The sequence below is a fragment of the Colossoma macropomum genome, unplaced genomic scaffold (genome assembly GCF_904425465.1).
Source record: "Colossoma macropomum unplaced genomic scaffold, Colossoma_macropomum, whole genome shotgun sequence".
Lineage (NCBI taxonomy): Eukaryota > Metazoa > Chordata > Actinopteri > Characiformes > Serrasalmidae > Colossoma > Colossoma macropomum.
Window position 1 is genome coordinate 2,568,502 of NW_023494801.1, and position 24,481 is coordinate 2,592,982.

Consider the following 24,481-nt stretch of genomic DNA (forward strand, 5'->3'; position numbering starts at 1 on the left):
TGAACACGCTCGCTGATATCAAACTGCTGCGCTCTTAGCAAAAACAGGCTCTTTATAGTGCCTAAAAAAGATTCTATGACTTGCAACAAGAGCGGAACCCCTTTTGATGCTATGTAGAACCATCTGCAACAGGCTTTCCATCAGAGCGAAGAACCGTTTAAGTGGTGCCTTCAAAAAAAACAGTTTTGGTTCTGTAAAGAAAAGAGATTTGTGAGGATGAAGAACCTTTTAAAGACTTCACATAATGTAAAAGTTCTGCACCAGTTGAAGCTTCACATGATGTTCTTTAAAAGTGTTCTTCACACTCACAAATCTCAAATGATTTTCTAAAGAACCCTCCATTTAAAGGTTTCTTAGGGCAGCGTTTCCCAGCCTGGTCCTCAGGGCCTCCAACCTAACTCACAACACATAGGAATGAAGGAAAAATGGGGACCATCTGGCGGGTGTGGTTCTTCAATGGCATTGGCCAAAGAACCCTTTATTTTTAAATTGCCTTTACCAAAGAACCCTTGAAGAACCATTTTTCAGGGTGTAGTGGCGCCACCAAGAGTGCACATGTTCAGTACTATGATAAATCTTGGAACAACATATATAAAACAAATGGATGCAGCCTACAGGATCATTACCGCTTTAAGAGTAATTTAATTTACCTTAAAAATCATAACGTTGAACAATATGACACAACTGACAACAAAGGACTTTTATTCTGACATGCTTGTAAGAAAGAGTGGGCAGCATATCGCCCCACCAAAGAACTCAAGTGCAATGCCCAGGTCAGTAGCCCTTTCACAGATATTGAAAAAATGGTCATTTGGTGAGTCGCGGTTGGGTCAGATGGTGGAATCCCAGAAAACCATGATTATGTGCTGTTATACATACATACATCATCTAAACCGCTTATCCTTCTGGGTCGCGGTGGGGTGCTGGAGCCTATCCCAGCTGTTATTGAGCGGAAGACAGGATACACCCTGGACAGGTCGCCAGTCCATTGCAGGGCAGACAGACATACACAGTCACACACACACTCACTCACACCTAGGGGTAATTCAGCATGTCCAATCAGCCTGACTGCATGTCTTTGGACTGTGGGAGGAAACCGGAGTACCCGGAGGAAACCCACGCAGACACGGGGAGAACAGGCAAACTCCACACAGAAATGACCCTGGTCACCCGGCTGGGAATCGAACCCAGGCCATTCTTGCTGTGAGGCGACAGCGCTACCCACTGCACCACCGTGCCTGTGCTGTTATATGATCAGTAAAGTGAGAAATCACAGTTATAACTGAGTTGTATTGACTCTCCGACTCTGTGAGAAACCGCCACAGCAAATCACGCCAACGATCTTGAAAAAACGGGCAATATAACATGTTTGTTTGACTTTTTATTTGATTATAATAGAAATCGCCACTGCAGCAATGCTAATTTCTGCTAGCCTCTCTATGCAGTTTTCAGTGTTATGTTAGCGGCAAGCTAACGATGGTGAAAGTTTAAAATTTGAGCTGCCCTTTTTAACATTATGTGAACATTTCATGATGAATAGAAAAAAAACATGTCCTACACAGAGCATACGTCTGCATATTTTAATGTTTCTTTATTGTATATTTATTTTTATATACTTATACACTTTACTTTTATATCACTGTATATTTACTGTTTATATACTATATATTTAACATTGTGAAAAATGTATATATTTAAAAATAAAACAAAATGTGGAAAGTGTGACAGCCAGTAGCAGTCACACAACACAGGACAATAATAATAAGGGTGAAACAATATAAAAAGAAGAATAAATACAAAAAAAACATCTACAGGCATATATACAAATAGAAATATACAGAAATCTGCAATAAGATCAATAACCTGGGATGAAAAAGGCAGTGCAATAACAGCATATAATACTGAATAAACATGTGCATATATTGGTACTGAAAAAAAGTGTCCAGGTGTGGAGTGTCCAGATGTGTGAGATGCACAGTAGGGGGTACAGAAAGTGCAATATACACAGTAAGGTGTCCACATGTGCAGATGGATCAAATAAACCTATGACTTTATGTAGTTTTATGATTTTATGTAGTTTTATAGTTATCAGTTTTCCAGTGTGTTGAATTCAGCAAAGTGACCTAGGAGGATAAGCAGCTTAGAACATGTGCATGCAACTTGAGCATAAGTGTTCAAACCTGCATATGACTGTATGTTAGCGTTGAGCGTTTCCTTCTCATGTGAATCTGCCGTTTCAGAAAGGATACGTTTTGTTATGATATATGATCCCAATTATTTCCGCATTTCGAGACCTATCCAGTGACCTGTTGAACGAGTCCCACACCCTCGTTTATTGTGATCTACACTGTCCTCAGATGCACATCACACCATGGAAACGCAGCTCTAACTCTTCTCTGCCGCTCTAAACTGGCGTGTTAGATCTGCAGAACTCGTAGAAACATCCTGTTACATTCCAGTGAGCAGCACTACCTGCCTGTACCTGTCAGAGTAACGTTCTAATCGTGCTGTCCAGCCCAGCGAATACTTACTGAGTCCTACAGTTCCCCCCCCCTGACCACATACATAATCGATCAGCCATAAGTGATCATTTAACCCCTAAAAATCCCAGGCTTATTACATACAGGCTTATTATTCAGTTACTACAGGGACTTCAATGCAAACTGGCTGAGCTATTCTTAGGTTATAGAGGTGTGTAATAAAGCTTTGGTCCCCAGCCCTTTAAGGGGTTAAAAAAATGTTTATTGACTAACCACAACCCAGAAATGACCATCTCTTCAACATTTACGAAAGGGCTGCTGACCTTGGCATTGCACCATGAAGGTCACTTGGTGTCTTCTTTATGGTGCTGTATGCTGCCCACTCTTTCTTACAAGCATGTCAGAATAAAAGTCCTCTGTTGCCAGTTGTGCCATGTCACATTTGAGAAAATCATTATGGACCAAATCCTTTTTCAGCACGATTTTAAAGGTTTCAAACATGAGATCATGTCAGACTGTTTTGTTTCAAATTAATTTATGAGACTAGATTAGCTTTGTTAATTGTTAATCTGCACATATCCTGATAGCAAGAGGACAGTGGACCACTGTTGGCCCACTGATAGCAAAGTTGGTGGCCCACTGGCATTTGGCTCAGCATTTTCTGGGTGGTCCACCAGTGTTTAAGCAGAGTATTAGACAAAATTCCACTTATCCTCACTCATTTTCCACTCACAGTCCAGTTTACTTATTTTTCTTCCTTCCTTTCTTTAGTTATATTTCGTAAATTAGTTCAGTAAATAATTTTAATCAGCACAGGGTCAGCAACAACATTTTCTATAAAATCATTTTAGATCAGGCCTGGTCATTATTTTTTTCTCTCTCAGTTGTTTATAATATTTGTCTATGTTTATTTTCTAAAATAAACATTTCTGTGCATTTAAAATCTGTTTGATGAGATTAAAATCTAGTTAGAGCTTGTATGCAGGACAGTAATCTGGGTGGTCCGAGGGTGGACCAGCAGTAGGGTGCCGACTTTATCAAGCCAGTGGACCGATATATGCTCGCTGACTGGGTATGGTTGGACCACTTGACATTTTTAGATTTTGTAAAATGAATTTCACTTTGATGTACTGAAGATATATGTGTGGAATGCAATAATGTTATGTAAATATTAACTTATTTAAAGAATTTGGGCACGATAATGCTTGTTAAGTCATTGCCTCCAAAATATGTTTGGTGTCTGAAGTTTGCTTCTTTGGTTTCGGAGCAACGAGGCTAACAAGCGAAGGCAGCACGTAACCCACAACACGAGCATTGTGCTAACTCCCTGTCTATTTAGGATTACTTAACAACTCAGTTTGAAAGCACGCAGGCCGTTTCAGGCACTGTGTGATGGCAGGGCAGTTTGCGCAAGGCTAACCCAGCGGCTATAAACTGTCTAATTCCCAGTTAGCAAAATTTGTCTGGGCCACTTGTGGGCCACATCCTTGGTTTGTTCTGGCCCAGTATATGGCTGGGTCCTCGGCCCAGATCTGGTCCACGCACTGTAAAGTGAGAAGAACTAAAGGATGTGGCCCAAATCTGGCCCCAGTCTGGACCCAACTACATTGTTGGTCCACAACATTCACGCCGGAATTGTCCCACAAATGTAGACACGAGGCAAAATGGGATGAAGCTGCCCAGGATCTGACCCTATTCTGGCCCGCATGCCCAACATCTACCTCCAGTCAACCAACACAAGCCAGAATCGGCCCGAAACTGTCTGCTATCTGGGCTGTAGCTAACAAGCAAAGGCAGCCTATAACCCCCAAGAGTAGCATTGTGCTAACTCCCGAAATCCAAGTCTATTCAAGATTATGTAATAACTCATGCAGGCCAGTTCAGGCAGCGTGTGATGACAGGGCAGTTTGCACAATGCTAACCTAGCGGCTATAAACTTCTAGTACTTGTTAGCTACTCAAGCTCCAGTGCAGAACTAAGGCAGCAACCCAAACATGTCTCGGCTGATCGACTGTGTTAGGCATGGGGGGAGTGGGGGTGGGGGTGTGCAAAGGTGATTGTTCACCAAATTTTAACTGCTGCTGTGCAGGTACGTGCAGGTCTGATGGAATGTGAAAGTTGAGGCCCGTGAATGCCAAGTATGTCAGAGCATGTTTGCCCTGAGGAACATTTTAAAGGTGTATTCATATCTATATCTATCACTATATGTTCCACTAGTACAGCCTGAGCTTACCAATAGTACTTTGACAGCTGTAGGAGACGCTCAAGCCATTTGAACGTTTTTACTTCTTACTTTGCCACAAACAGAAAATGGACACTTTTAAGATCACATTTGACCGACAGCCGATTTGGTCAGACTCTGAAGATGAGACGACACTAAACTCCCAAACTGTCGTCACCACTGAGCAGCTTTTCAGTCGGCAGCTGTGACAGAAGAACAGCTAAACAACCTGGAATCAGCCAGAAAAGATGCTTTACAGACTGGCTGGAACAAAACAACATTAATACTGATCTGGCAAAAACTGACAAAACTGAGCTGAACTTGATATTGTGGCAGTTTTATGGCTCAATCTGATTTGGTCAGACTCTGAAGATCAGACTACATGTTTGGCGAATGGTATTGGGTTCATTTCTGGCTGATTCCAGGTTGTTTAGCTGTTCTTCTGTCTCAGCTGCCGACTGAAAAGCTGCTCAGTGGTGATGACAGTTTGGGAATTTAGTGTAAGGAGCTGGAGAACAAACTGCTGGCTGTGCAGCGAGTGGGCGGAGCTCGTTACTCTGACGTAGCAACAAGCTGCTTGTTAAGGAACTATAATTTGGTGAAGAAACTGTGAACATTAAAACATATTAAACGCTGCGTTCACGGACCAGTTTATTAATTTATTACTTTATTTATTTAACTGTTGTATAAAAGCAACAGAACACTCGAGGAGTGTGTTATCAGGAATAAAATCACAGCTGTGATGTTATTTCGCAATAACACACTCCCTCTCGGGTTCTGTTGCTTAGGTATGCAGTACTGCTGCACAGTTTTCAAATTTCAAGTACAGAATAATGTGCAAAAAACTCCAGCAATTTAGATTTGGTCAATAATTTGTACAAGCACTTAAGAAACGAGGGGAAAACCTGATTGTCAGATATCACGTTTTTAATAAATACACAACTTTTTACCCTGAAACAAATATCATTTTGTTCGTTATCATGTGGTCATTTATGAAGGAACCTAAAGTCCAGCCAGGCTGCATTAAGGGTTCTGTGAAGCACAGAGGTGTAAACATCAGAGTCTGGCCTGATCATCTTAGGCTGGTTTTACACAGTGAAGCCTGTTGTGAGTTGCATGCAACATAAAAGTTTATGCAACTCTGCAGTTACACAAAGCAAGAACAGTTGCATGCAACACATTCAATTGCTCAACTAGATAACTACACTCTCAGCAAAAAAGGGTTCTGTATAGTACCAAAAAAGGAGTTCTTTGGCTTGTAACAATAGCCGAGCCCTTTTTGGTGCTATATAGAGCCCTTTTCAAAAAGCGTTCTATATAGAACCATCTACAACACATTCTCCATCATCTGAAAAACGCTTTCAGGATGCAAAGAACCCTTTAATCATGCAGAGGGTTCTTTGAGTGTTCACGCTTGTATATAGCACAGTTTTCTTTACTAAAGAACCCTTGAAGAACCAGATTAGCAGCTTGTATTTTTTAATACATCGTTTTGTTCTCGCCGTGTAAAGTTTCTTTTAAAAAGATGGTTCTTCACGGGTTCTTGAGTAAAGAAAATGTTTCTATATAGAACCGTGAACACTCAAAGAACTCAATTCCCTCTCCAAAGGAGAACGAGCCCTGTGTTAAATGAGCAACACGCTTACTTTTGTTACCTGTTTTAACAGTTGTTGTGTCGTATTGTTTTCTGATTTAACGCATTCTGTGTTAAAAGTATCGCAGAACGTGTCGCCTCCAGCTGAACACACCGCCGTGTCTAGTTAGAGACAGAAGGTGTTGTTCTTTAACACTTCTGTTTTTAGAGTGTAACAAACCATGACGATCTGAAACTCACCTTTTGAAAGAACGCTTCACCAAAAAGAAAGCGAGAGTCTTTCAGAACATTCTGTTTAATATATTTCGCTGCTGTCGGAAGAAAACCTCGTATCCCCAAAATGGTAACTTTACAGGAGAGGGAAAAAACCTACTGTACTTTTAATGTAAGTCAATGGAACCAGACTTTTTTCCAAGTCATTTTGGGTCGTTTCTTTTAGTCCATTCATTATGAAATTTACGCACAATGTAAAGGGTAACAGGCTTTTTCAAATTAAGTCAAAAACTGAAAAACGTCAAAAATGGAGATGCGAGATTTTCTTCCGACAACAGCGATAAACACCCTGCCGCTGTTTCAGTATAGACCACATATCGTCCAGCTCTAACAGAGTCATATAGCTGGGAGGGATGGGTATTTCCATGGCAACCACGGTAGTCAGGACAGGCTGATAACCCTGAGTGACGGATGACAAATGGAGGGAGCGGAGCACAGACGCTAGAGAAGAAGACTACGAGAGAGAGAGAGAGAGAGAGAGAGAGAGAGAGAGGAGGTAAAAGAGGGAGATCCGAGACAGCAAGAAAGAGAGAGACTCCAAACGAGAACACTGCAGAGGAAGAGAAAGAAGAGGGAGAGAAGGACAGAGAGGCAAAGAAGTGTTGAAAATGAAAGAGGGAGATCCAGAGAGACAGAAGAGAGAGAGAGACCCCAGATATATAGAAAGATGAGTGAGAAAGAAGGACGACAGAGCTGCAGACGTAATAAAAATAAAAGAGCCAGGTTGAGAGAGAGAGAGAGATTCCAAAGAGGAAACCGCAGACATGGAGAAAGAGATGAGTACAGAGAGAGAGAGAGAAAGAAAAGAGAAAGAAAGTCACAGACATGCAAAAAAAAAGTATTAAGATGAAAAGGAGATCCAGACAGGGAGAAGAGAAAGACGAAGAGAGAGAAGGAAAAGGATCAGACATGCAAATAGGTGATAAAAATGAATGAGGGAGACATGAAAAAAGTGATAGAGCGAAAGAGGAGAGAGAGAAGTTGTAAGGATGAAGAGAGGTGATTCAAATGAAAGGGGGAGATCAGAGAGTGAGAGAGAGAAAACAAAAAGAAACTGCAGACACAAAGACGAGAACTAGAGTAAAGAGAGAGAGAGAGAGAGACGAAGGGAAAGGAGAGAGTTGTGGACACCCAGAGATGTTAAAATGATAGAGGGGAGAGAGAGAGAGAGAGAGAGAGAGAGAGAGAGAGGAACCCAAACAGAAAACTGCAGAGACAGAAAAAGGGGGAAAATGCGGACATGAAGAGAGACGAGTAGAGAGAGAGAAAGAAGAGACAATGAAGCAAGCTGAAGAGAGAGAGAGAGAGAGAGATGAAAAGAAGGAAATTGTGATAAAGGAGAGAAAAAGGGAGCAGCGTAACGAGTGTCTGGAGAATAGAGATGTGCAGGCAGGGCGGAGCGGAGGAGCGAATAAAGAATGTCGGGGAGAGAGAGAGGGAAAGAGAGGGAGTAAGGGAGAGAGAAAGGTGGAGTAAGAGGAAGAGAGAAGGGGAGAGAGAGGGAGAATAGGAGTGAGAGAAGGAGAGAGAGAAAGGGAGTGAGAGAGGGAGAGAGTGAGGGGGAGTTAGAGGAAGACGGAGTGAAAGAGAGGGAGAAAGGGAGAGGGGGGAGTGAGGGAGAGAGAGGCAGGGAGAGAGAAGGAGAGAGAGAGGATGAGATCATCGCAGTGTAATGAGTGATGTGGTTGCTCGAGGCGTGTGTGGTGGTGATGCTGCTGAATCGATAGTGTCTGCAGAGCATAGAGAGAGGGAGAAAGAGAGAGAGAGAGAGGGGGAGAGAGAGAAAGAGAGTGAGAGAGAGAAAGAGAGGGAGAGAGAGAGAGAGCCGGTCCTGCACGGATTACACACGCGTCTCGTCTGCATTTACACTCTCTCTCTCTCTCTCTGTTCCCCACCCAAACCGGGGGGCTCCTCTGTCTCTCCGCTCTGAGGGATGCTGATCTGAGTCCTCCACGGTTTTTAGCCGTTTATTTTGTGCGTGGTCACTTTTTTCCGTGCCGGACGCTGATTTTGGTCCATCGGTCGTCGGTAAAGACCTGTGGGGCGAGATGCTGGGCTTGGACGTGTGCGAGTTTGGGGGGCAGTTTCTTGAGCTGCTCTGGCTGACAGTTTGCTACAGAGGTCAGGTTTACATTTCTTCCTTCACCCTTCTTAACTCAAAGGGGAACTCCACAGAATTTTCTAAATTTCTGCATAATGCTGTAGACATCATTTCTGCATGACTACAACACAAATATAGCCGTTTTATTTAGAGTTGACTTCAGAGTTGATGATGGTAAAATAGTCATAAATGTGAAAAAATAAGTCATTAAAAAAATGTTTTTTGGACGTCTGGTTCCTATCAACACCGCTGTGAACAATTCTGACTCGGCAAGTTTCTCAAAAACGAAGCATTTCACATTTGTTTAGCATCTTTCCCTTTTGATTATGCATGAAAACTGGTGGAATTCCCCTTTAATCTGTTGCATCATGATTTTATAATGTTGAAGTTGCCCCTTAAATCCTGGTCACACGCTCTGCTGCCTGATGATGATGTAAAAACCGTGATCTAAAGGAATATTTAGATTCTGGTTCACAGTTTAGAGCGTCGTGTGCCTCAGTCAGAGTGCAGCGTGACACCTGTTTTCTCCTCCGTGAGGCAAAGTGAGCGTTTACTCTGCGGAGCTGCTCCTCTGAGAGGAGACACAGTTCAGTTCTGCTCCTGCTGCAAAACTGTGATGATCAGCAGCTGCAGATGTTTGTTTGTTCGTAATTACAGATCAAACATCCTCATACAGTCAGGAGTCACTCTGCCTCTGATACGTCAGCTCTCTCTCTCTCTCTGTCTCTCTGTCTCTCTCTCTCTCTCTTTCTGTCTCTCTCTCTGTCTCTCTCTCTCTCTCTCTCTGTCTCTCTCTCTGTCTCTCTCTCTCTCTCTCTCTCTCTCTCTCTCTCTCTCTTTCTCTCTCTATCGTTTCCCCTCTTGCTCTCTCTCCCTTTCCTTCTCTTTTTGCTCTGTCTCTTCACCCTCTCTCTGTCTGTCTCTCTCTCTCTCTCTTAGCATCTCTCTCTGTCTCTTTTCCCTCTCTCTCTCTCTCTCTCTCTTAGTATCTCTGTCTCTTTTCCCTCTCTCTCTCTCTCAAATTCAAATTCAAATTAGCTCTCTCTCTCTCTCTCTCTATCTCTCTCCCTGCCCTTTCTGTCTCTTTCTTTCATTTTCCCTCTCTCTCTTTCTCCGTCTTAGCGTCTCTTTCTTCCCCTCTAGTTTTCTGTCTATCTCTCTTTCCCTCTTTCTTTCATTCACCCCTCTTGCTCTCTCCCTTCTTTTCCTCTCTCTCTATCTCTTTCTCTCTCTTTCTTTCATTTTCCCTTCTTACTCTCTCTCTCCCTCTTTCTCTTTTTGCTCTCTCTCTCTCTCTCTTCACCCTCTCTTATCATCTCTCTTTGTCACTCTCCCTTTCCTCTTCTGCTTTCTCTCTCTCTCCCTCTTCTTTTGCTCTCTCTCTCTCTTCACCCTCTCTTATCATCTCTCTTTGTCACTCTCCCTTTCCTCTTCTGCTTTCTCTCTCTCTCCCTCTTCTTTTGCTCTCTCTCTCTCCTTCTCCCCATCTCCCTCTCTTAGCATCTTTCTGTATCTCTCTCTCTCTCTCTCTCTCTCTCTCTCTCTTCCCTCTCTTGCTCTCTCCCTCTCTTTCTCCTTTTGCTCTCTCTCTCTCTCTTTAGCGCCTCTCTCTCGTTGCTGTTCTACAGTGGTGTGAAGTGACTGTGTGTGGGAGGTAATGATGTGCAGAAACCGCTCGTCTGTGTGTGTTGACGTTCCGGGAGAGAGAGAGACAGAGAGAGAGAGAGAGAGAGAGAGAGAGAGAGAGAGAGTGTGAGGGTCTTTGAGGGGTCTCCGCTCCGATCTGGAGATGAAAGAGCGCTGCGGGGGTGGCGGGGCGATCCCCTCAGTACTGCAGCAGGATTTGGGGCGCCTCCTCCAGACTGAAGCTGTATTGGTCTCTATTTGTGTGTTAAATAATCGAATTGTGCCCAATTCAGCTCACTGATTGATGACCACACCCTCATTAGCGGGGTCAGGTGAGCTCCATCAGGGAAAACAGGTGATGGTGCCATAGGTTACCCTGATAGGGCACAAATCACAATTAAACATTATGATTTTCACCTTTTTTGCATTTTGCATATACAATACGTATCACAGTAATGTTCAATAAATTTTAAAATTATAGCTACTATTTTAATGAACCCACATATTTCTGTGGGGAATATATATATATATATATACTAACCCTAAGCCCAGAACATTTGCTTGAATGAATAACCGACTCTAAATGTAGGTATTGTGATATAAACTGAGTCTGTTCTACAGTTTCTCATTAGGCTGAATGAGATTTTTGTGTAATCTTAAGTGAAGCAAAATCACTTTGTGAATTTCAAGTTGCATTTTACCAATCAAACTGGTAGTTGCTTACTCTAATAGTGCCCATCCCTACTGCTGACCAGATCACCCCACCCGCAGCCCAGCCAGACACTTCACGACTCACTGAGCGACAGCTTTGCCCAGCCCAGCGCTGCTGCTTTGATGGATGACCGTGCCTCAGAGGCCGGACACATGTTAGAGAAACTAAATCAATTAAGCTGCATACAGGAGGCAGGGGCTCTTCAAAAGCCGGCGCGTTCGCGTGCCCCACTGGGGAAAGCTAAAGCTGTGTGGATGTACAAGCTGGCGCATCATGTTAGATTGCTTCAGTGACACATGCCGCAGACGCTCTTCAAGTCTGTATCCGACAGCCACTCAGGACCCCGTAACAAACTACTGCTCACCTCTTCACTGTCTGTGCATTTGATGGTGCTTTGTGTGGGATTGTGGTTTTTTTTGTACAGAGACATTAAATACACCACTTTAGTTGAATCTCCACCTCCTCGCTGGTGTACAGAAGACTGTAGCCCATCTGTTGATGAACAGTTTGTATTAGCCCTCCTCTAGCCCTTCACCAGCGGTCAGTTTGTGACCACAGAGCTTTTCTTGGCTGGACATTCTCCACTCTCAACCTTTTTTTTAAATTTTCATTCATTTATTCATTCATTCATTCGTTTATGTATGTTTTGAGTATAAACCACACATAAATTATATATATACATTTTTCAGTTTTTCATATAATCTGAAAATGCCTGTTGCCCTTTACATTGTGTGTAAATTCCATGAAGAATAGACCAAAAAAAATGGCCAAAATGACTTGGAAAGACGTCTGGTTCCATTGAGTTACATTGGAAGTAAAGTAGGTTTTTTCCTTTTCCTGTAAAGTTACTATTTTGGAGATACAAGGTTTTCTTCCAACAACAGCGATATATATATATATATATATATATATATATATATATATATATATATATGTGTGTGTGTACGTAATACTGTGCTTGTAATGTAACCAGACATTTTTAGTAATTTTGGAACATCTTACACACACACACATATATATATATATATATATTGGTTTCAATACTACGTATAGTGGCTCATTAACAAGGACATTCAACTCATCTAATACTCTAACACATGTAACACATTCTTTGCTTTGTTTTGCTCTTTTAATATTCTTTCTTAAAATAAGGTCTGTAAATATTTCTAAAAGAGTCTCTTAACATGTTAGCTGTCTGCTGCGCTGGTCAGTCGAGAGCTAGTTAAACCAAACTGTGTTCTTTCATGAGTTATGTTTAGTTTTCAGACATTTTCAGACAGCTGTATGAGTCCAGTTATCCCTGTATTCATACGGTGATGGCGATTCCCATCAAACGATGCATCACCCAGATTGGGTTATATAAGTCACAAAAACTTGGGACTTGTTACATCTGCATGTTTTGGGAATATGTTGACATTGTGTCCATAGTCAGGCATTCATTTCACATCATAGAGAAGGAGTACCATTACAACAGTGCCACCACGATGTCCATGTCACTGAGAATGGTCCACCACCACAGCAATATCTGGACAATATCTGGTCCTGTAGTCAGAAACGGACCGATGACGAAAGGGGCAGAAGGGGGCTGGTAAACTGTGTAGCAACAGATGGGCTGCAGTCTGTAATTGTACACTTGTAGAGTGGAGCTTTAAGGCAGGTGGAGCGCAAAAGGGGACAGTAAGTGGATGTACAAGTGCATTGTTTCCAATAAAGCAGACAGTGCAGTCTCGTAAAAGCCGTGTTACGCTTTGTGAAAGTGTAAGAGGATGAAAGTTCCCTGCTAGCTGTGGTTTATCTCTGCTCTTAAAAGCAGTGTCATACTTCACTGAGACGAGTCACTCTCTCCATCTACATCTCATGTTCTCTGAGATCGTATCTGAGTGATAGCTGCGGATCCAGAGTGAAGAGGCCGAAGCTGCAGATCTTGTGCAGAGCAGTTCCGCTTAAAGAGTGGATGGATATGACAAAAACACTGCAATACTTGAAGATATTTTCATCATACACGATATGTATCACACTATTTGTTTGTCTGGGGTTTGAGAAGATGTTGGCAGCAGCAGCAAAACAGTCCCAGATAGCAAGCTTTGACTGAAACAGTGTTGACTTGATGTTGGGCAAAAGGTAGGTGTTGCATTTGAGTGAGACTGTTGTTGATAGCATGGATGGTGCAGTGGGTAATGCAATTATCACGCATGCAGAAGGTTATAGGTTCAATCCCCATCCAACAGGCACTGCCATGTAGGAATAAAAGTCCTTGGGTAGTGCACTCACCTACCAGTGCTCTGGATTTGAGTCTCTGTTACATGCCTAGGAAGTGGTGTTCAGCAAATATGTAACTGAATTGGCTAAGCTTTCAGATAGAACACGAGAGCGTTCTATTGCTTTTATACAACAGTTAAATAAATAAAGTAATAAATTAATAAACTGGGCCGTGAACGCCGCGTTTAATATGTTTTAATGTTCGCGGTTCCTTCACCAAATTATAGTTCCTTAACGAGCAGCTTGTTGCTACGTCAGAGTAACGAGCTCCGCCCACTCGCTGCACAGCCAGCAGTTCGTTCTCCAGCTCCTTACACTAAATTCCCAAACTGTGGTGAATGGTATTGGGTTCATTTCTGGCTGATTCCAGGTTGTTTAGCTGTTCTTCTGTCACAGCTGCCGACTGAAAAGCTGCTCAGTGGTGATGACAGTTTGGGAATTTAGTGTCGTCTCCGTTTGTAGTAGTGTAGTGTGAACAAAACGTGATGTTATGGCGAAATAACAGGATGGTTAGAACGCTTCTCAACCAATCAGCTTGCGTGGCCGGAACTGACTGTTGTATAATGTTAAACCAGCGTCAGTGCTGACGCTGGATCAACAGCTATTCAACTATCAGTGAGGATCGCTGGTTGATGTTGAGTCAATGGCCAACACAACGGCCCGATCCCATTTCACCCCTCGCCACTACCATTTAGCCCTACCGCTTTGTTTTTACATGTTTATGTCTAGGGGTAGGGTGTCCCGATTCTTGTTGAGATAGAGGGGTAGAGTGAAGTGTTAGGGCTACATGGTTTTTCATAGGCCTACTCCAAACTGAGTGTTATGAGAAAAAAGAAACACTGGCAAAATGGCTGCATGAATAACCCAAGAAACCCCCAAAAGTGAGTATGTTATCAGTACCTGTTGTACCTCAGTTCCAAGGGGCAAGGTGACACTCAGAAACAAGGGGTAGGGATGAAAATAAGAAATGGGAAGTTTAGTTGTACTTTAAAGCTGGAGTAGGTGACTTTGTAGCAAACAGTGAGTGCAAGCTAGTTTTTTGAAAAAACCGAACCGAAAAAATCCCACCCTTTACTTTCAGCCCTCCGTCCAAAGTCACTCTCCTGAAACACGGGAACATGCAAAGCCCACGAGCCTACACACACTGATTACATACAAGATAATCTTGGCTAGCTAGCGTACACCTCACCACACAGCTCTGACCTAATACATAATATAGCTGCATCAGTAGCAAAACAACTTGGGGCAGTCGTGGGCTGGAGGTTAGGGAACCAGCCTTGCTGGTTCGATCCCCTCAGCTGACAGTAAATGACTGAAGTGCCCTTGAGCAAGGCACCTAACCCCCAACTGCTCCCTGGGCGCCATAGATAGGGCTGCCCACCGCTCTGGGCAAGTGTGCTCACTGCCCCCTAGTGTGTGTGTTCACTAGTGTGTATGTGGTGTTTCACTGCACAGATGGGTTAAATGCGGAGGTCTAATTCCGATGTGTTCAGACAAAGTTGGCTAAAAAGATTAATTTCATTTTCATTTCATTTCAAAACAAACTAAATAATTACTCATCCAACAGAAAAATAGCAACCATGGTGTCACTTTTCAGGCCTTTCAGCTCCCTCAGGTTTTGCCGCTGGTGGAAAGCCACACCGATGTTCATTCTGGTTTGACCTCTTGTTTATCCAGTTTCTTTTTTGCAAAGCCTGTTCTTCTTCTGCCTCTCTTTTCTTTCTTTCTTCAGCAGTGCAAGCTGTTGTAGGTACCTGTGTTACTTTCTCCACCATTCTGGTGAACCTATCTCGCTACCTTTCAGCTGTCGTAAGGTGGGTCATTTGGTCCGAATTAAATGATTGGACTAAATTATTTTACTCAACAAAGTATTCTGCCTTTATATTGTGTTCTTAGCTACTTGCAGTTATATATTCATGAAATCAAACAACTGGTAAACGACTTAAGGTCATGATGGGCTGACATCCAATCAGCTGCTGGTTACTATGCACTATAGGCACTATAATTCATCAAAATCTGTCTTTATTCCATAGTTGGAAATCCGCAGTTGTTCTAGACGTACTTACCAAAGTATCATGTGCACAAAAACTCATATTGTAACGTAATTTACTCACTCTAATGAGAACATATCATATAACACATCATTTTGCCCACTACAAGCATCAGCATCACAGGGCATCATACTCAGAGCTATCAGCTGGACATGGCAAAGTGTAGCGCAGCAGCAGAGGCACAATGAGCAGATATGAGGCTTCAGCAGGAATGTGCTGGAGTTGATTACCTGCCGCAGTTTGCTGGCGAGCACTTGAAAAGACGTGAGCGCACAGAGTCCAGACACTTGAACATGTGCTGCGACTGAGCATTTGGAGCCATGCCAGCTTATTGCATTATCGAGTGGCTCAGCATTGCTGTTCCCTTTTCGCAATGTGCACTCAAACCTGCAGCATGCTATTAGACAAGAACAGCACGCTGTTAGACAAGCAGTCGCACAAGATTCAACACAGCGCTCGCAACTCCTGCACGTCTCAGGCCCAGTTCAGTTCTGCAGCAAAGAACAATAGTTCTGTAGACGGCCGCGCCCGTTTAAAGGGGATTTATTTTGCTTTTTGCTAGTAAACTCAAAGCCAGACTTAGAAGAGCAGATTTTTTGAAGATCTGCTGTTTTTCAATCTAATCTGTATCTGCTGCTTCCATAGCGCACACTTTTTTAAATGAAGGGTTGGTTTGAACAGTTGTGAGGCAAAGCGTTTAATTAATTCATACAGAGTCTTTACATTATGTGGAGTTTTTTTCAGCTTTAAAAAGGTTCTAATTATTTATTAAAGGAGACAGTCTTGCTGTTTTGTTGTCTATGAAGAGACATCTTAATCAAGTCTTTGTGTGATGCGTTTTACACTGTTTTACACTGTGACTTTGTGGGGCAGTCGTGGCCGAGAGGTTAGGGAACAAGCTTTGTGACCGGAAGGTCGCTGGTTTGGTTATTCAGTGAAAGTATAAAGTGGGCGTGGTTATTCAGTGACAGTGTGAAGCCTGGGTGAGTGGGTGTGGTTATTCAGTGAGAGCATGAAGGCTGGGTGAGTGGGCGTGGTTATTCAGTGAGAGTGTGAAGCCTGGGTGAGTGGGCGTGGTTATTCAGTGACAGTATGAAGGCTGGGTGAGTGGGCGTGGTTATTCAGTGACAGTATGAAGGCTGGGTGAGTGGGCGTGGCTATTCAGTGAGAGTATGAAGGCTGGGTGAGTGGGCGTGGTTATTCAGTGAGAGTATGAAGGCTGGGTGAGTGGGCGTGGTTATTCAGTGACAATATGAAGGCTGGGTGAGTGGGCGTGGTTATTCAGTGAGAGTATGAAGGCTGGGTGAGTGGGCGTGGTTATTCAGGTGACAGTATGAAGGCTGGGTGAGTGGGCGTGGTTATTCAGTGAGAGCGTGAAGGCTGGGTGAGTGGGTGTGGTTATTCAGTGAGAGTATGAAGGCTGGGTGAGTGGGCGTGGTTATTCAGTGAGAGTGTGAAGCCTGGGTGAGTGGGCGTGGTTATTCAGTGAGAGTATGAAGGCTGGGTGAGTGGGCGTGGTTATTCAGTGAGAGTATGAAGGCTGGGTGAGTGGGCGTGGTTATTCAGTGAGAGCATGAAGGCTGGATGAGTGGGCGTGGTTATTCAGTGAGAGTATGAAGGCTGGGTGAGTGGGCGTGGTTATTCAGTGAGAGCATGAAGGCTGGATGAGTGGGCGTGGTTATTCAGTGAGAGTATGAAGGCTGGGTGAGTGGGCGTGGTTATTCAGTGAGAGTATGAAGGCTGGGTGAGTGGGCATGGTTATTCAGTGAGAGCATGAAGGCTGGGTGAGTGGGCGTGGTTATTCAGTGAGAGCATGAAGGCTGGGTGAGTGGGCATGGTTATTCAGTGAGAGCATGAAGGCTGGGTGAGTGGGCGTGGTTATTCAGTGAGAGTATGAAGGCTGGGTGAGTGGGCGTGGTTATTCAGTGAGAGTATGAAGGCTGGGTGAGTGGGCGTGGTTATATAGAATGCAGTGGATTCAAGTATTTGCGTTCCTTTACTAAGTACAGGGACAGTTGGTGTTTGTGGTAATCGACCATGTGCCACAGATGCAGATTGCACAATATATGGTTGTGACATCACAGCATATGGTTGCAAAATGCATTATTGCAATATCAGCCTCTGTAATACTGATTCTGCAGAGGGCTGCAATATGCAAATGAAACCTCTAGCAAATTACATGGTATTTGTGTTATGTAGTGAACATCCTGATCTGCCTCAGTTGTTTCTAATGAGTGTTTCTTTGGGTGTATGTTTTGTCATGTGTCATGGAAACTAAGAAATGACAGTAATTTTGGTCAAAAAGTCACTTTTTGATCGTTCCATGTTAATCTATTAAGAATATTACAAGGCAACATGTAGCAATATTACCACAATGTAATATTTTGCCCATGTTATCTTGTCTTCTTTAAGTCTTGTGTCCCAAACACAGCCAGACAATTTAAAAAAGCCTTTTTGCGAATCCTCAGATGTATTAGCGTTATTTTACTTGGCTGTAATTACTGTCACTTCTCCTCCTCATTAATAAAGATGACCCTTCTTTAATGGAACTGGGTGAGTGGGAGTGTGCCAGGCTCTGGCAGTGCCAGCCATGTCCCTTGCTGCCCTTTAGAAGCGATTATGCATGACGGAGACTGACCTAGCCAATGAAGATAAGGTCCAGTCACTGCTGTTACCATGGCAAACTGCAGTACAGAGTCTATAGTTTTTCTGTTTTTTGCTATTAGCCTTTGATTTGTATGAACAGATGCCATTCAAAGGCTAATACCAGGGCTGTGGTCAAAAAGGGGCGTGTATAAGGGTGGAGTAACTTACACTTCAATATAGGCCCCCCAAAGCTACCCCAATTCAACAGACACTACACTCTTAAAAATGATGGTTCTTCAAGGGTTCTTTAGTAAAGAACTTGGTTCAATGTAGAACCAAGAGCACTCAAAGAACCCTTTGCCCGATTAAAGGGTTCTTTGTATGGTAAAATGGTTCTTCAGATTGATGGAGAATATGCTACAGATGGTTCTATATAGAACATTCTATATAGCACGAAAAAGGGTTCTTCTTTTGTTACGATGTCAAGCCTGTGACAATAGAAGAACCCTTTTTGGTGCTATATAGAACACTTTTCAAAAAAGGAACCATATAAAACACATTCTCCAGAACCATTTAATGATGCAAAGAACCATGCAAAGGGTTCTTTGAGTGTTCTTGGTACTGTATAGAACCATTTTCTTTATGAAAGAACCCTTGAAGAACCATCTTTTTAAGTGTGTAGGTAGGTAGAGCAACAGAGGTGTAAAAAGTACAGTGCATGCTCTGCATATTCATTGCCTATTCATTCAAATAAAGACCTTTGTTTGGGTTCACTGCAGCATCTCCTCATTCTTCAGTGCCATTGTCATAATATCATGTCGTTTTAGCGCCAAAACCAAGCAGCTGCCTGTGAGAAGGAGCTCCGTAGGCTTAAACCGAGGCAGCGTGTAGCACAAAGGTGGCCAGTCTTATCCGCAAAGGCCCGGTGTGGCTGCAGGTTTTATGTCCAAACAAGCAGAGCACATTCTGATTGTCAGTCTTCAAATAATTGATCAAGTTTTCTCCTGCTTTATTGGAATGAACACCTGTAACCACACCAGCTTTGAGGACAAGACTGGACTGGGTATCACCAGGGTTCCCAGCAACACTCCTCAGCTCAAATACTGAAGCATTTGAGTTTAAACTTTAAACTTGCCATTTTCCACCACCGCTGTGTTACTTTCCTTCAGTTATAAATGTATTTCTCCTCATATCAGAGACTTTATTTCGCCATTTACAAGTGGCAGTGCATGTTTATAATGACATGTCATACATTGCAAGACAAGCTTTCATTATCACAGGAAAAAATGCTTTGCGTGTGTCTCGTCCATCCGCATGCATAGAGCCAGTTTTCCACCCTGCGTCAAGATATGCAAACGCTTGGGCTCATGAAAATGCAAAGCTCTGGTTTGCCGTTCGTAAAGGTTGAGAGTCACCAATATTTATGATGAATAAACATATCGTCGCTGTCAGAACAAAACCTTGAATCTCCGTTTTTGTTGCTTTTAATTTTTTTCCCAGCTGCCTTTTACACTGTGTCAGAATATCTTGATGAACAAATGAAATGGTCAAAATGACTTTGTTGAAAAGATGTTTCTCCTTCTGCTTTAAAGTTGCTTTTTTTGGAGATATGAGTTCCGATAGCGACGCTATGCTCGATGGTTTTAACAAAGTATAGCAAATGCCCCAAACTTGCGTGGGTACATTATATATGGGTTTACAGAAACGTCCATTTTTCTGTCCCTAGCGTTTACAGATATATTACACTTAAAAAACGTTATGTTTAGAATTTATTTATATTTTTAAATAAAACAATACGTTATTTTAACAATTACACCTTCTTGAGCCTCAATTTAGCAATATTGGTTTTTAAATCAATTATCTTGAATTCCAAGCACCACATAAGAGCTCGTCCTCACAGTCACGTGTAAAGGCTGAGGCCATATTTTGAAGAAGAAAAACACATTTTTCTGCAATTTTAACTACAATAATTTATACATGACTATGGAATATATGATTTAAATGACATAAAAAAAACAAATGACAAATAAATATTATAAAATATATAATGAAAGTCGTTGTCCCCAGGAGTCGTGTCACTGGTGTTACTGCGTAACACAAAAATCTCTTATTTTGAAATAAAAGTCACACTGATGACATCACTCGACTTCCTTTTACCTGTTCCCTGAGGATCTATGAAGAAAAGCACATGGTGAGTCCACTGTGTCTTTCAGTTATCAGAGATTTTCTCATTTAGCTCATGATTTCATACGAAGCTTTTAGCTGAAGTCACTGGTGTGACCGACTTTATTCTGAGGTAGTTGTGAAAAAATAGAACACAAATGGATTAAATTACATATTTTAGTGGATATTCCATGATTGACAACATGTGGTTTGATGCTCTGTAGCAGCCACTTTGTAAAATGCATTGTTCATTAAAAATGTCTCTGGTGTTCCTTTATTATGTGTGACACCAATGAGGATCGGTAACACCAGTGACTCCTATGGACAGATAGAAAAGTGGACGTTTCTGTAGAATGACCCATATTTATGAATAATACAAGGAAGCTGTGCCATTAGGTGAAATACTCCAGCAGCACAACTAACCACAAGACTTGCATGTTAAGGCAACAACCAGAAGATAAGCAAGCTATTATTTCAAATGATCATGACCAGAAGTCTGGTCCTGTGCGGTGTATCGTATCAAACTGTGGCTGTCTTAATTGACGTCCCACTGTACATTGCACTTGTAATTTGTAGCCGTGTAGAAGTGCATGTCGTCTTAGAGCTCAGTGAGGAATAAAAGGGTTGGATTGTATGCATAGGCTCTAAATTGTCCAATTAGCCCAAATATTCACTCAAGAAGACATAAAACCATTTGTCCCAAACAATTAATCTCCGCTGGGCATTTTATTTGTGCGTTCTGCATGAGAGCTGTTTAATTGCTTCAATTGTGTATTTTCCAGAATGATTTCTCTCCGCAATTGTGCGTGGATAATTAACAAAATACCCTAATTATGCACAGGGTATTAGCTCAATGAAAGCTAGCATGCGTCATGAGGCCTCGCCTGAATGAAGCTTTCCACCCATGCGCTGCATCCTTGGCGCTGAGTTGAAAGGCTGCAGGCGATCAATAGCCAGTTTTATAATGCTTCCCCGAGCTCTGATCTCCATCACGTCTCTCATTAGCACATTCATCTACACCAGCACGCCGTGAGATTCATTTCAGAAATTAGCTGGTTGGCTAGCGCGATGTGTCTTATGCTGGTGTGGTCTATAGTGCAGCGGCTGAACGGTGTATTGGAACGTATGGTGATCACAGACGTGCACTTTGGCTTGACATCTGAACTGAGAATGCAGGTCTAATTATTTCCAACAGATCTGGAAATGCAGCATGCTTTCTTAGACATTAGGACATTATGTCTGAAATTTATTCTCCCATTTAGAAGTACAGTACAGTAGAAGTACAGTATGATCTCAGATTGCACTTTGCACATATGACAAAATTGACGTCCAAAATTGGCTTTACTGCCACTTCCGTTCTTAAAACACCCAAACGGTGTCACTAGCTCTGTCATTTGAACCTGACTGGCTTGTGTTTACTGTGGGCAGCTAGCTAATTTTTATTTTGAACCATTAGCAAACCTCTGCATTTAACCCATCTGTGCAGTGAAACACCCACATACATGCACACTAGTGAACACACACTAGGGGGCAGTGAGCATACTTGCCCGGAGCGGTGGGACACAGTGCCTGGGTAGCAAGTGGGGGTTAGGTGCCTTGCTCAAGGGCACTTCAGTCACGTGCTGTCGGCCAAGGGATTTGAACAGGGCAACCTTCTGGTCACGAGGCTGGTTCCCTAACCTCCAGCCCACGACTGCCCCTAAACTAAAGTTCACTGCTGTTTCAATGCTATCCCCAGATATCAAGCACATATTGGTGGCTTGATAAGGTCAGCACTCCACCGACTGTTTGCTACTGCTGGTCGAACCACCCAGATTATTGTCCTGCATACAAGCTGCAACTAGTTTTTAATTTCTTGAAACAATTTAATTTCTCATGTGTTCAGCCTATCGTTTTAGAAAATAAACTTAGACAAATATTATAAACAACTGGGAAAAAAAAAGACTAGGCCTGAAATAAAATGATTTTATAGAAAATGTTGGTGACACTGTGCTAAATTAGAATTATTTACTAAACTAATTTATAAAGTATAACTAAAGAAAAGAATGAAGGAAAAATGAAGTGCAAAATGAGCGACGATAAGTGGAATTTTTGTCTATTAGGCTGCTTAAACACCAGTGGGCCACCAGAGAAAAGCTGATAGTGGTCCACTGTCCTCTTGCTATCAGGTTCTATGTGGTAAACAATTCCATATTATAACGTTTAATACTTAAAACACTTTATTTAAACTGGTTAACAGTATGTTGACATTGTATTCTGCCTATATTACGGATGCTAATTTGACTCGTATGAGCTAATTCGCTATATGTGCAGCAAAAGCGCTAAGTGCTAGCTAGCATGGCTTCCTTTGCCTGGCTGTTTTCAAAAGAAGCCATGCTAACTAGCACTTAGCGCCTTTGCTTCACATATACCCGGCAAAACCACCAACTTTATAATGCAGCAAAATCAAATCAAATATGGTGTTTTCTTCTAGTTGCACTGACTGATGGAGGGTAATGTGTGTGCAGCTAATTACAGCCACAAGCTAATATCCCTGCAGAAAAACAACACAGATCAGCCTGGAATTCATACTGGTTGAAGGTGGTTTAAGGTGTTTTATACTGGTCTGCTGCTGCTCTAACTGGTGACCCTGCATGGCCATGCTGGTTGGCCAGCATAGCAGCATCCAAAACAAAACATATCCCTGCTGAAAAATATATAAAACCCATTAAAAATATCTGTAGGTTTCTGGTGTTGACCGGTAGTCACTATTGTGCGTTTCCAGATGGGTTGATATCACAGTGTAGAGGATTCTAATGGTTTAACAGGTGCTCTGAGACTGATTATAGATGATGGTTTCCTAATGGGATCTGAAAGCGTCCTACAGGAAATTAGTGGTCTCTGCTGGTAACCATTGAACCAATTCCCATTAGAAAGTGAAACCATCAGGTTTTAATCCCAGCGTCCTTTTCTCAGCAGGGATGCTAGTTTATGCTGGTTTTTCTAGCAGGGGTGTCAGCTCTGAGCCAGTACACACCTGAGTCTTAAATACAAGCAATAATACAGGAGACTGTGAGAGAATGTGGTACGATACAATACTGTATCCATGTGTCACTGCTTGAACTGTCACCCCCCCCCTGCTTACCATGTGGCATTTCAACCACTACAAAGAGCTGAAAATGGGTTTCCTGTGTAGTGACTTATGAACCTCCACACAGTAACTGTGCCAATACTATGTTAATGTTGCTGCGTACACAGTTTCACATCCACAACTTAATATGCTAAGTTAGTACATCGCTGTTGTCGGAAGAAAACCTTGTATCTCCATAATGGTAACTTTACAGGAAAAGGAAAAAAACCTCCTTTACTTTTAATGTAAGTCAATGGAACCATAGTTTTTTCCAAGTCATTTTGGGCCTTTTCTTTTGGTCCATTCATCATGAAATTTACACACAATGTAAAGAGCAACAGGTTTTTATGAGGTTTTCTCCTGACAGCAGTGACATACTCTGCATATATATATATATATATATATATATATATATATTATTTGCACCCAAGTTGCCAGTGAATGCTACAGCTGCATTTTGTATCACTATCATGATTCTAGCATCGCTGGACTAGTAGTGGGTAGATAAACCAGTATACCTGTTCAAATTCTTCCCCAGATACAAATAAAAAAAAAACACCGATATCTCAAACAATTCCTGCTGTCTGTTTTCATCTGAAGTGGTCCGTTTTGTTTTTGAGGCAGCAGACGTAAAGGAACAGCTAGACTTGTAGGGGTAGCATTAGACTCACATTGACACAGACTGCGCTTCCCCTTCATACCACCTGAGAAGACGCCCGACTCGGTGAACTACATCAGACAAGGCTGCGGTCTCAAGGCCTCATGCTTGCAACAAGCTGTAGACCAGCTGTTACTGAAGTACAGATGACAAATACTTTCCTAATTCCAGCTGTGTCTGATGGTCGAGTATAGAGATATTTGCTAAAGCTGAAGTTGGCTTCTTATTCAAAATTCCTGATCTACCTTAAGTGCTGCTGCAGTTTAATTCCGGTGCCTGTACAGGATTGTAATGTAATGTCGAAACAGAATGCGTCTCCATTTAAGGTGGAACGGGACATTTAACTTTAACTTCAGGCTTGTAGAAGTTCAGACATGAAATAACTTTTTTTCCAGGCCCATGGGGCCAGTGTTAGAAGGCAATGTTTACAGGTTCATCTATACATTGATCAGTTTTGTTTTTACCATTTTGCACAAAAAATATTTCAGAAAAGTGAAACGGCATGCCAGAATAATAACCCACTCAAAACATACAAAAAAATAGGTTTATTCAAGCATCTAAATATATATATATATATATATATATATATATATATATATATATATATATATACACCCACACACACCCCATGATATACATCATTTTTCA

At 42.2% G+C, this 24,481-nt stretch overlaps 1 protein-coding gene across 2 annotated transcripts in view; it reads left to right on the plus strand.

Moving 5' to 3' along the window:
• Positions 1-24,481, plus strand: part of arhgdig (Rho GDP dissociation inhibitor (GDI) gamma) — a 64,389-nt gene that overhangs the window by 7,168 nt on the left and 32,740 nt on the right. The window contains exon 1 of one of the 2 annotated variants that reach the window (XM_036589623.1): positions 8,343-8,689. The exons of the other annotated variant lie outside the window; for it this stretch is intronic. Within the exon in view, the coding sequence (XP_036445516.1) occupies positions 8,617-8,689 (73 nt within the window). The 5' untranslated portion in view covers positions 8,343-8,616. Of the gene's footprint in view, positions 1-8,342; positions 8,690-24,481 lie in introns of those variants that run through there. 2 annotated transcript variants of the gene reach the window in all.